This window comes from Gymnoscopelus microlampas, assembly GCF_963454915.1.
Source record: "Gymnoscopelus microlampas genome assembly, chromosome: 18".
Classification (NCBI taxonomy): domain Eukaryota; kingdom Metazoa; phylum Chordata; class Actinopteri; order Myctophiformes; family Myctophidae; genus Gymnoscopelus; species Gymnoscopelus microlampas.
Window position 1 is genome coordinate 38,360,702 of NC_139955.1, and position 12,195 is coordinate 38,372,896.

At 42.9% G+C, this 12,195-nt stretch overlaps 2 protein-coding genes across 2 annotated transcripts in view; one reads left to right on the forward strand and one right to left on the reverse strand.

The window, feature by feature from the left end:
* Nucleotides 1–12,195, reverse strand: part of glra4a (glycine receptor, alpha 4a) — an 84,770-nt gene that overhangs the window by 52,783 nt on the left and 19,792 nt on the right. The gene's annotated exons all lie outside the window — the stretch shown is intronic.
* On the forward strand, nt 1,017–5,796 carry LOC311033439 (chemerin-like receptor 1; the record flags this gene model as incomplete). Its single annotated transcript, XM_084040950.1, has 3 exons — nt 1,017–2,028; nt 5,381–5,514; nt 5,689–5,796. The coding sequence occupies 3 exons, from the start codon at nt 1,017–1,019 to the stop codon at nt 5,794–5,796; spliced, it is 1,254 nt and encodes a 417-aa protein (XP_083897076.1).

The window sequence follows — 12,195 nt, forward strand, 5'->3', positions numbered from 1 at the left end:
AGTAGTTGCATGTTGCAAGGAGTTGAATGGCGAATCATTGGTGTGGATGTGGAGTGGGCTTAAAAGTACTCAGTACCTTTCAGCCTTCTTACAAATGTACTCGAGGATAAGGATAATTCCTTTTAACAGGTCGTTCATGAAAGTCCTTGTACTCCTAAGTCCTAAGTCCTAAGTACTCAAGTACATTTACTCCGTTACTGTCCACCACTGACCCTAAAACAGGAAATGATGAAAAAAAGTTAGCAGAGAACATCCTGAGGGCTGGGCCTGTATACTTGTATAGGTGCTATAAGTTGCTCTGAGCTCCTCAGTGTTCACCGACTACAGAACAAGACACTGCTCTTACACTGACACTGACACTGACGTCTCTTCAACACTTAAACAGGTATCTTTGCTTTTACTTTATTATATAGACCAGTGGTCTCAACCTTTTCAGGCCGTGACCCCCCCAAAAAATCATATTTGAACTGGGGACCCCCCCACCCTGATAAGCACTTGCAATTGTAGGAGTAGAGGCGTTACATTTCCGGTTCCACAGATAACATTTTTGAAAATAGCAGATCTACAAGCTCACAACGACTCACTTTGCGAAGCATTGTGAGCTTATAGGTCTGTTTTTCCCCCCATTTTTTTTGCCTCTTTCTTGACAATTTAGCCAAGGTTTGACCAGTGTTTATAGTATAGTTGGGTGATTACTTGATGCAGTCATGGTCTATTTCTTTTCTTTCTTTTTGAGGTATTAAAAAAGATCTTAAAAGTCCTTAAATTCTCACTTCACTGTCATCTGCGGTCCCCCCCCCAAAAAAATAAAAATAAAATCATGTGGGGCTTTTTAATTAATATATATATATATATGAAACATTTTAACAATACAGATCTTGTATGTGGGTCCCTGGCACCAAATAATTTCAGTATAATAATACAAGGCCTAAACAAAGCATTAACCTAATTTTGTTATTTAAAGTTTTAGGAGGATTGAGATTATGACCACAACTGCTGTTTATCACAATAAAGAGATGGATCTGTCTAGTGGAAACGGCTCTTTCTCGGAAAACAATGTGGAGTATGGATACAAAAAATCCCTCAAGAGCGTGTACCTAGTCATTTTCAGCCTGGTTTTTGTGCTCGGCGTGTTGGGGAACGGCATTGTCATCTGGGTGACGGGCTTCAAAATTAAGAAAACCATCAACACCATTTGGTACCTCAACCTCGCTGTGGCCGACTTCCTGTTTACAGCGTTCCTGCCCCTGACCATCACACGAGTAGCTCTGGACCGCCACTGGCCTTTTGGCAAATTCATGTGCAAAGTGGACGGTGCTGTTATCTACATGACCATGTATGCCAGCGTCTACATCCTGGTGGTCATCAGTGTTGACAGATGTGTGTGTGTGGTGTGTCCAGTGTGGGCCCAGAACCACCGCAGTGTCAGAAAGGCATCTTGGGTGAGTCTGGCTGTCTGGGTGCTGGGCTTGGCTCTTAGCTCCCCTTACTTCATCTTTAGGGACACACATCCTTCAGGCCATGATGACGGCATCATCAGGTGCTACACCAACTATGCACCATCCGGTGACTACAGTATACACAAAGCGAAGCAGTTGTGGGGATTTCAATCTGGGGTCATGATCATGACTCGCTTCCTCGTGGGATTCGTGGTCCCTTTCACCGTCATCGTCTCCTGCTATTCTGTCATCATCTACCGGCTCAGGAATAATCGCTCACTGGCCGGCCAATCAAGTCGCTCCTTCAGAATCATAGCAACTGTTATCACTGCATTTTTCCTATGCTGGTTGCCCATAAACATCATGTATCTGATTATTCTGGTGACAGAGTACAGTGAAACACTGTATCATGCGCTCACCATCGGGATCCACATAGCTGCCGGCCTGGCACTTCTCAACAGCTGCCTGAACCCGCTGTTGTACGTGTTCATGGGTCAGGATTTCAAGGATGTATTTCGCAGCTCTATCCTGAAGGTGCTGGAGAAAGCCTTCACTGAAGAGCTGCCTATGTCTCAGACTGAAACCTACTGTATGTCTCAGTCTGAGACATACAGATGTGCCACTTCAAAACTTCACATGTCCTGCCATCGCCAAGACAGTACATTTTCAGGGGATTCCCAGGGCAATAAGAGGGACAAAGAAGGGCATTTAAAATGCTGAATTATTTTGATGATCACTGCTTTTATGATGCTAATTAATTTGAGCAACTGGTCAAATCACCTTTCGCCTCATAATGAGTCTGACACCTTGTTCAACACACATTCTTTTGTTCTCATGTATATGGATGTCTGTTGAAGGGAAAAACGGGGGTGTGTAGTGACAACTTCTTTTCAGGGGCAAAACAGTGCATTTTAAGGGCAGAAAAGGGAGGGAAAAAAATGCGTTTTCAGGGCACTATCAGGGAAAGAACAGTAACGTGTGAAGTTTTGAAGTGGCACATCTGTAGGTGTACTTTGAATGTACTTTAATATGTGAATGGTTTTTCTTCTCAGTACGTTCTCCAAGATTGAAACGATGATAAAAAAAATATCCAAAATAATGTTAAAGTGAAAAAAAAACAGTATTGTTCAGAGGTTCTCTTTGACATGCATCTTATTTTTTGAGTTTCTTCTCTCCCTGTGCTCCCCACTTTCGTTGCGTCTCCTTTATCTAAATAACAACAAAATGATGAAACTTATGCAAAATATAAGATTTCACCCACTTCTTCACCCAGCATGTAAACCAGTGATGAGACAATAAAGTTAAGCTTCTTGACTCAGGTTTCAGTTTGTAATTGTACAGTCATAAAACGCATTTTACATTTGTGTGTTTTGGCCATTGGATTTGTATTTAACAGAACTATGGCCCTATGGGAAGATGTTAAAGATGTTTTGGAGGTGAGCCATATTGACCAATTATGTGCTTACAAACATTGAGACATCATGGTTTAAATGAAATCATTCTAATAGCAACTATACAACAAATACAAGGTTGAAATGAAACGATCTAATAGTAACTACATTAAATACAAGGTTCAAAATGAAACCATTCTAATAGTAACTATACAATAAATACAAGGTTCAAATGAAAGTTGTGCTCTGAGTTCTATTTGTTTTCATTTTGTGATAAAAGAAAGAGGCAAGAGGCTTGTTTCAAAATGTGTTTTAAATGTATAAGACAACATTCTGAGTGTCAACAGGTTACTAAACAGTGAAGTCTAGGCTGCAGGCTGTGGTTTCTGTGCAAAAGGGAAACCTGTGTGAAGGATGTACATTTGCATGCATGTGTGTGTGTGTGTGTGTGTGTGTGTGTGTGTGTGTGTGTGTGTGTGTGTGTGTGTGTGTGTGTGTGTGTGTGTGTGTGTGTGTGTGTGTGTGTGTGTGTGTGTGTGTGTGTGTGTGTGTGTGTGTGTGTGTGTGTGTGTGTGTGTGCGTGCTCGCATGCATTAGTATGCATGTGTGTGAATGCATGCTCTGCGCAATACTATCCACAAGCAGATTATTATGGGTCACTAATTTATAACAGTTAACACACACACACACACACACACACACACACACACACACACACACACACACACACACACACACACACACACACACACACACACACACACACTCTGACTGGCAGCCAACGGCACAATAAGTGAGTTCAGCTAAACCTCAACAGGAAGTAAAGCACACATACACCACATATTATAGGGACATGTCATAATATACCTTACAGCTGTTGTGTGGAAATAAGAAACCCCCCCCCCCCTCTATGTCGCCTAGAACTGGAGAATTGATTGTCGGGGTCATGTGATCAGTGACATACGGCCAGTGTACTCTTTGGACCGCCCTTTAGGCTGCCTCATTCACTAGAATGGGATATCTCACTTCCAGCTGAAACAGTGTGACTTGTAGTAGTTTATAATGGCATATGGTTATATATCACCTTTCACAAGACATTGTACTTCTAGATAATAGAAATCAATTGGCTGAAAATGCTTTAACAAGTCTTAACTTTACATTAAAGTCGCTCTGTTCCAGCTGGAAGTGAGATTCCCCATTCTAGTGAAAGAGGAAACCTAGAGGGCGGGCCTAAGAGTACACCTTCCGTATGTCACTGATCATATGAGAAGGGGGGGACTTTTTTTCTTCATGTAAAAAAATATTTTATGCTCTGCTCTGGGGGGGGGGTTGTGATTTCAGATCCGTTGTCATGCGCAGGTAATCTGTAATATCACATGAGCAGAGTCACAATGCCAAATCTAAATGCAATATCATTCCAGTAATTGGTTATTATTGCAGTAAATGGTTATGCAATACATGGTAAATGGTGAATAAATGGTATTGGTCATTCCTGAGCTGAAGTGTCCAGACTAAATGAAAGGGTTAGTGTGTCGTCGTCGCCCCCCACCGTTTTCTGCCTGTTGAAACACACTGCTCTAATTTCGCACCTGTGAAATCGTCCTCTCGGGGAAGGATCTCTGAAGTTGAACACTAGTGTTGTTGACAATCAGACAATGAATTTCATCAGTGACCAACCAGCCCACAAGAATTGAACCATGACACTGACTGCCTTTTTCTTTCTCTTTTAATCAAAGTACATCCACCCTCAATGAGTTATATGGAAATACACTGACATGCCATTTTTTGTTGTTGTCTTAAATGACCTGTGCTGACCTCATCTTCATGCTACTGTACTGTATATGAAGGCCTATGGCTACTGCTGTCCCCCTTTTGATCAATAGCATCATTGGGGAATGGGATTTGGAGCACAATGCAATTTACCCTCAGTACATATGTCTTGCTGTGATGTGACCACTGCCACTCCTGTATGTAGGTGACACCTCTGGCTGTGGAAAGCATAGGCAGACATGGAGAACTTGACGAGCAGACCCAGGCAAAGCCCAACAGAGTGCATACAGTATACAGTATATCCTCTTCATAATCTACATGTTACCCCTTGGTAGTGTCATCAGCAGACATGGAATGTCTTTCCATTGTTCTGCTGATGACACACAGCTGTACATTAAAACCACCCCCACCGCCTCTGCAGCTATGTGATGTCTCACTACCTGTCTGGAGGAGATAACGGCATGGACAAGCAACAACTTCCTTCAGTTAAGCAGCAATCTCGGAACCCAGACAGTACGTTTTAATAGCGGGCGACTCTCGGGCGATCGCGGGCGACATCGTCCAAAAGATAAAGAAAGTCTATGAGAGCCGGCAACTACTGGCGATCGGGCGAAGTGGGCGGGGGGGCGATGAAAAATGGATTTTCTTTATCTTTTGGACGATGTCGCCCGGCGATCGCCCGAGAGTCGCCCGCTATGACCATATAAAACATCTGTGCAGAAATGCATTCAATCATCTCCAAAAACCTCTCCAAACTCCGCCCCCTTCAAACCCTGTCAGATGCAGAGAAACTTGTCCATGCCTTTGTCTCCTCTAGACTGGACTACTGCAACGCACTCTTCATTGGGATTCCTGGCAAAAATATTCAGAAGCCGCAATACATCCAAAACAGCGCTGCCAGGATCCTAATGAGAGTGCGTAAGCATGATCGTATAACACCTATCCTATTTTCACTGCACTGGCTCCCCGTCTCAGCCAGGATTGACTTCAAGGTCCTACTAATCACTCACAACTGCATAAATGGACATGCCCCTCCCATACCCCTAGAAATTAATTAAGCCCCCACAAATTTCCACCCGCACCCTCAGATCTACGAGCAGATTCCTCCTCGATGTCCCTGGTACCAATCTACACGCTATGGGGGACCGGGCCTTCTGCTCGGCAGCGCCGCCCCTGTAGAACAGCCTTCCTATTGACCTGAGAGCACCCCAGTTTTTATTTCAGAGGGCATTTTCGTGTTGAATTGTCATCTAGTCACATCTGTTTTTAAAACCCTGCATTTTTAACTTTATATGATTGATGATGTGTTTACCATGTGGCACTCTGAGATTCCTTGTGAATGAAAAGTCCATTACAAATTAAATGTATTATTATTATTATGAGCTAAAGCTGGGTGCATGGTGAGAAATTGTGACATAAATGGGTCATAAGACTCTTATTTGTTTTGCGAGGAAAAACATACAAACTCGTCCCCCAAGCACTCCAAGGTATATCTGAATGACACCCTCTCACCCCATATGTTGTCAGCAAATGATTTGAGAAGCGGGTGAGATATAACATCTGTTATGCCTGCTTTGCTGAACCCATGGCAATTTGCATACAGTAGTGGAAAGTAACTAAGTATATTTACTTAAGTACTGAACTTAAGAACAATTTTGAGGTATTGTTTACTATAGCGGGGTATTTCCACTTTCCAATCATTTTACTTCTACTCCACTGCATCTCAGAGGAAAATATTGTACTTTACTACAAAACACACTAACCACTTCAGCCCTATATATATATTTTGGCCATTTGAAAATAGCAGATCTACAAGCTCACAATGCGTCGCGATGTGACACGTCATTTTGAACATTCTGCACAATGAGGACTTTTTACTTTTGGTACTTTATGTACATCTTGATACCAATACTTTGTACTTTTACTCAAGTACATTCTGAATTCCGGACTTATACTTGTAACAGAGTATTTCTACGCTGTTTTTACACTTTACACTAAGTAAAGAATGTTAGTCATTTTACCACCACTGTCTGTTTCTGTCTTTCTCTATCTTGCCCACATTTCTTGCAACGGCAATGACCGCGCTTGTACGACAGAATAATTTCACTCACTCCTCCTTTACGTGTGTAAACCTGCGATGTGACATTAATGAAGCTGAGTTGAACCCACGGCAGAAAGGCCAGAACAGAGCTGTTTCATTCAATCATTGGTATTATTGGTATAACCACAAACGGCTTTGGATAGATTGGATTATATGGATGACGGCTTAATAGAATTCTACCCGCTTTCGTTGGAATTTGCTGTTGTTTATTGGCTTGCTTTCCATTTACCCATATGCATTCTGTGGCTGAACTATTCCCTTCGGTGTTTAGCTATAATGTTTTTTTTCTCCCCGCATTTTGTAAAGAATAATTAGCTTAGCCACAAGCCAACGCTAATGGCAGAATTTGCTTCATGGGAATGTACATTTAGCTGTCAGATTGCGAGCCCTGGGGTTTAATGATTTAGACTAATCCATGCTAACGCACAAAGTCAATTGCCGCTTCCAACTCCGCGCAGCTGCTCATGCGTTCTAATTTGTAATGCAATCTTTAATCTTGTGGGAGTGAGGCTTGACATCTCTGGAGGACCCAGCAGAAATGATGTTACCAAGCCCCTCATGCCACTCTGCTGACGGGAGCACAATGGGCTTCCACTCTTGATGGCAGATTTACGCTCACGATGGCCCCATTTCTACCAACTCCCCCAGTCCTACTGTACCACTGGTAGGGCTGGGAGGGATCCTTTGGATTGGAATCGTTGGTATTTAACGATTACGGTTCCTTAACAATTCCCTGTTAACCAGGGGTGGGCAACTTTGGTGATGGAGAGGGCCACTATATTATTTCCACACTCACTCCAGGGGCCCACATTGCATATTGTTGCTGTCGGGCAGAAACCTCCATATTTTAACTTTTTTTCGTAAATCAATGCCGTACTATAGCAAAAATAGCTGATCTACAAGCTCAAAGTGACACGTTTTGAGCTTGTAGATCTGCTATGTTTTGCTATTTTGGAATTGGAATCCTGAATTATCTTTTGGTATTTTTGAATTGGAATCCTGAAAAGTATTATTTTATTTAATTTCAAATGCATCGTGATTATGATTAAGTTAACTTTATGAACTTAATTACAAATACATTGGACATAAAAAAAGTAATTAAACTAATACTATAGACTGAAGTAATTAAAGCGGGTCATGATTGCATGTTTGGAATTGGAACAGCTGAAATCAATATACTGTATCAGTATTCCGATATTAACCTGTGGGCCGCATTTAGTGAAAGTGAGGGCCACATGTGGCCCCCGGGCCGCCAGTTGCCCATGTATGCTCTTAACGGTTCCCTTTAACGATTCCTATAGGTGGTTTAAAATGGACCCTCACAGGTCTGTAACTGCAGAGTGTACAAATGGAACCAACGGACCCGTAGTACTTGAAATTAAAACAATTGAGAAACACCGGTATTGTAATTGTATAGCAGACGTCCACATGCCAGCTCTGACAGTGTGATAAAACTGGTTCCGGAAACGATTCCAAGTGTGATGGAACTGATTGGTTGGGTAGCTTGTCAATCAAGAGCAGGGGGCGGGGAACGAATGCTATTGGTTGTGTGGCTTGTCAATCAAATCATCCCGCCCCTCCTAGAGCATACCCTACTTTATCATCAATTTTAAAACAAATGGGACCATAGTTTACCAAAACGCATATCATGGTGATTGAAAGAAGACTTTAAACTAGCGACTGGAAGCATATAGTATTTATAACAATGTTTATTAAGGTAATAAAATCAAGTCTAAAGTTCGGCAAAAACCCACCCGCTTGCACTGGGAGTTATTTCTTCTGACACCAGCAGGGTTACAGCGAAACTACAGGCCATCAATTCATATCAATATCATATGAACTGTCACTTCCTATCAATTTCAAAGGCGGATGCTGGGCCCTTGGTTTCAATTTAACCCATTAAGACCGGGAACGCATCTGTGTGTCATTTTTGGATTTCTTTGGCTATTCAAAAATGAGCAGATCTACAAGCTCATAGCGCGGCACCGAGTGCCGCGCTATGAGCTTGTAGATCTGCTATTTTTGGAAATAAAAAACGTGAAAATGTGTGCAAATCTTTGAATATATATATATATTTAAAGCGAACGTTTCTAACTCAAATCTTTGGTTCTGGGGGATTCTGCAAATGTCTTCTAAATTCTAAGTTTTTTTTTTTTTTATGTATTTGGCCGTGGACCCCCATCTCAAAATATGTTGTTCCAGGGACCCCCCAGAAGTTGTAACCGAGTTAAAAATGTTCACTTTAAAAAAATATATATATATACATTTTCACTATTTTAAAACATTTTTGAATAGCCCAAAGAAATATTAAAACGACACACAGATGCGTTCCCGGGCTTAAAGGGTTAAGGGTGCGCAAAATTAAAAAAAGTTTGAGAGTAAAATGTTTGCTCAGCCCACATGTTGTTCTTCTTCCTCCTCTTCCTCGTCACCCCCACGGGGGCATCAAGAGGCATCAACAACAGCCTCTTCCTCCCAGGTTTACCTGGTCCTGGGTAGCACAGTGTGCCTGCCTGCCTGTCACCATGAGTTATTCTGTTCCCTGACAACCTTAGGGATCATCACTGTACTGTACCAGGCAGAGGTGGAAACTAAACTACTAAGTACATTTACTCAAGTACTGCACAATATTGAGGTAGTTTTTACTGTACTGGAGTACTTCCAATTTTCAATAATCTCTACTCCACTACATCTCAAAGGCTGACCTCCTAAAACGCCACGCCCCCTCCCACTCCCTCAGGTCAGGTGATGCAAACCTCAAGGACTAACCCATAAAAACAAAAAAACACACCTGGGGTGACAGGGCTTTTTCAGTTGCAGCCCCCCACCCTTTGGAACCCACTCCCTCATCACATCAAAGCTGCCCCCACTCTTGCCGTGTTCAAAGCCTCCCTCAAAACCCACCTTTTCAGACTTGCTTTCCCCAGACTTGCTTTTTTTTTGGGTGGAAACCTCATACGTCCAAAACTGTTACTTTTCAGGATTCAAGTTCAAAAGCAGCGAAAGCAGCAGATCTACAAGCTCAAAACGCGGCGCTTTGTAGATCTGCTACTTTTAGATCTGTTAGATACTTTTAGATCGAGCTTGTAGATCTGCTACTTTTTTAGCTTAGATCTGCTACGGGGAGCCTGGTCATTGAGGGCTTTGTAGGTGGTGATGAGTATTTTGAAATCAATGAATGACAGTGTCACACAAAAGTAGCTAAATTTAGCCAATCTACAAGCTCGGAACGCTTGGCCTACTTGTGCGTATTTAATATCAAGTCAATCAAGTCTTTCTCTGCGGGCAAGATCATTCTAAAATATGAGAACTTCACCATTCACACACAACTGTGAATTTTGAATGAATAAAATAATGCAACTGGACGTGAATGTGAATCGTCTACTAGACTACTACCAGTGGCACTCTCGGCTATAAACCAGTGGAATTGAGCCCCTCCGTGGAACATGAATCCATATGGATCACAGTCAGCGTCTATACCCATTCTCCTGAGCACTATACTGCCTCCTAGCCACTCTGTATTCAGCCCCCCTGTCTATCTCATGTGTCGGATCTGATATCAGCACGGATCGCCTCCTGTCAGTCTCCGTGAAACGCGGCCCTAGCAGGAATTCTGATAGTGAGAGGGATTGAACTATGGTATTGATGTGTCTGTTAAGGGCTTGACGGACTGCAGTGTATCACCGAGGAGGACACTCCCTCACGTAGGCCTCCAGCACAGGAGTGCGATGTAAACGTACTTTAAATCACTGCCTTTTTGTGTTCTGTTGGATTACAGTCATGGTGAAATGCAGTGAGAGTTGCGCAAATACAACACAACCTTGTCTAGTACATGAAGCCTATCGCCTATCACAGCAGGCATATGTACGCTCACATGTCAGAGTTCATGCCTGCTCTTCACTGACCTTAAACTGAAGTTAAAGGATTGTGTTCAGACTGGGGACATACTGTAAACTCAATGATCAAGGCAGGCGTGTTTTCTTGTCTCATCTTCTCCTCCAAATCGTCGTCATGGTAATGAAATGCAACGATCAGGAGATTGGATTCTGGCTGCGAGCCTGAGCGACTGAGCTTGGGATGGTAATTGTGTGACATAATGAAGCGCTCATTGAAACGAGGACTTTATCCAGTGGTGGAAAAAGTACTCGCATGTTTTACTTAAGTTTAAGTATCAATACTGATTTATGCAGAACGTCCCATTTCTCACACTTTTTTCAAATGTATAAACTGTATAAAAATCTTTTGAAAATATCAGATCTACAAGCTCACAATGCGTCGCGTCGCATTTGACACATTCACATTGTGAGCTTGTAGATCTGCCATTTTCAAATGTATAATGTAAAAATGGCCGAAATGTATATACGGTTGATGTGGTTATTTAACTAAAGTTTTCAAATAATTGTAGTGGAGTAAAAGTACAATCCATATGTACTTAGTTACTTTACACCACTGAGTTACTCAGCTGCGGGCTGCTCCACATCGTCAGCTCCACCCTCCGCCTCACCCACATGCTTTTCCCTTTTCAAAGCCATAGGGAAATCTCTGCCACCGACATAGACCCAGTGGTACAGTGTATCGACAGTAAAAGCATAATTAGAAGCTCCTATAGTCTGCATGAGTGCATGTGGTGATGAATGTGTTCCATTTGCATGCCTGTACCTGTATGAATATGGATCCAAGTGTCAGCGCCCATCATTCTCAGTATAAATCAAATGTTCTTACGGCGTGTGTTGGTTCTTTTGTGGCCCTTTAGGCTTTTCCCAAGCTTAGGGTGGCCAATCCTCCTTTTTTATATTCAGCCCCTCAAACCGGGACCCTTAAATCAATGCGCATGTTTGTCGTGCACGCGTGCACCCATTCATGCACGCATACGCACCATAGGTGTTGTATACAGGCAACGGCAAACATCAGCCACAGCGTTGAATTCAGACACGCAATGTATTTGTTCATGTTTTTTGTTTGGTTAGGTGAGCATGTTTACATGAGAAGAACATGATAAACGTCTGTGCAACCACATAAAACGACTATTATTATTTTAATTCTGGTGAAACCCTACGCGCTATAGCTGCACTTTGCCTTTTACTGTACTTCCCACCTGCTGCTTGCCCTTTGGCAGATGCTCGTAGCCCTTTAGTTGGTCTTCTGTAGCTGAAGCTTTCTCCTTTTGATTACTCTCCATGTTCAGTCACGTGGTCGTTAGGCCCCTGAGGGTTGCCGCTTGGAGGCCCGCCGCCCGAGAGGTTTGGTGGCCGTCTCGTTTTGCTCCAGGGCTCCATAGCAGCAGAGCTACGGAGCACTGTACGAGGGACATGAGAAAGCCAACCCGCCAGCGGAGTGAGTTAGCCTGTGCTTGGCCCCAATTATGGTCCACCTGTGCCTGAAACTGAGTGTACAGCAGTTTGCGCTGCAGTTTGCCACACTCTCTGGGGACCAGAGGCTTCAGTTCATGCGAGCCGAGGTGAACAAGAAAGATGCGCACGCACGCACGCACACA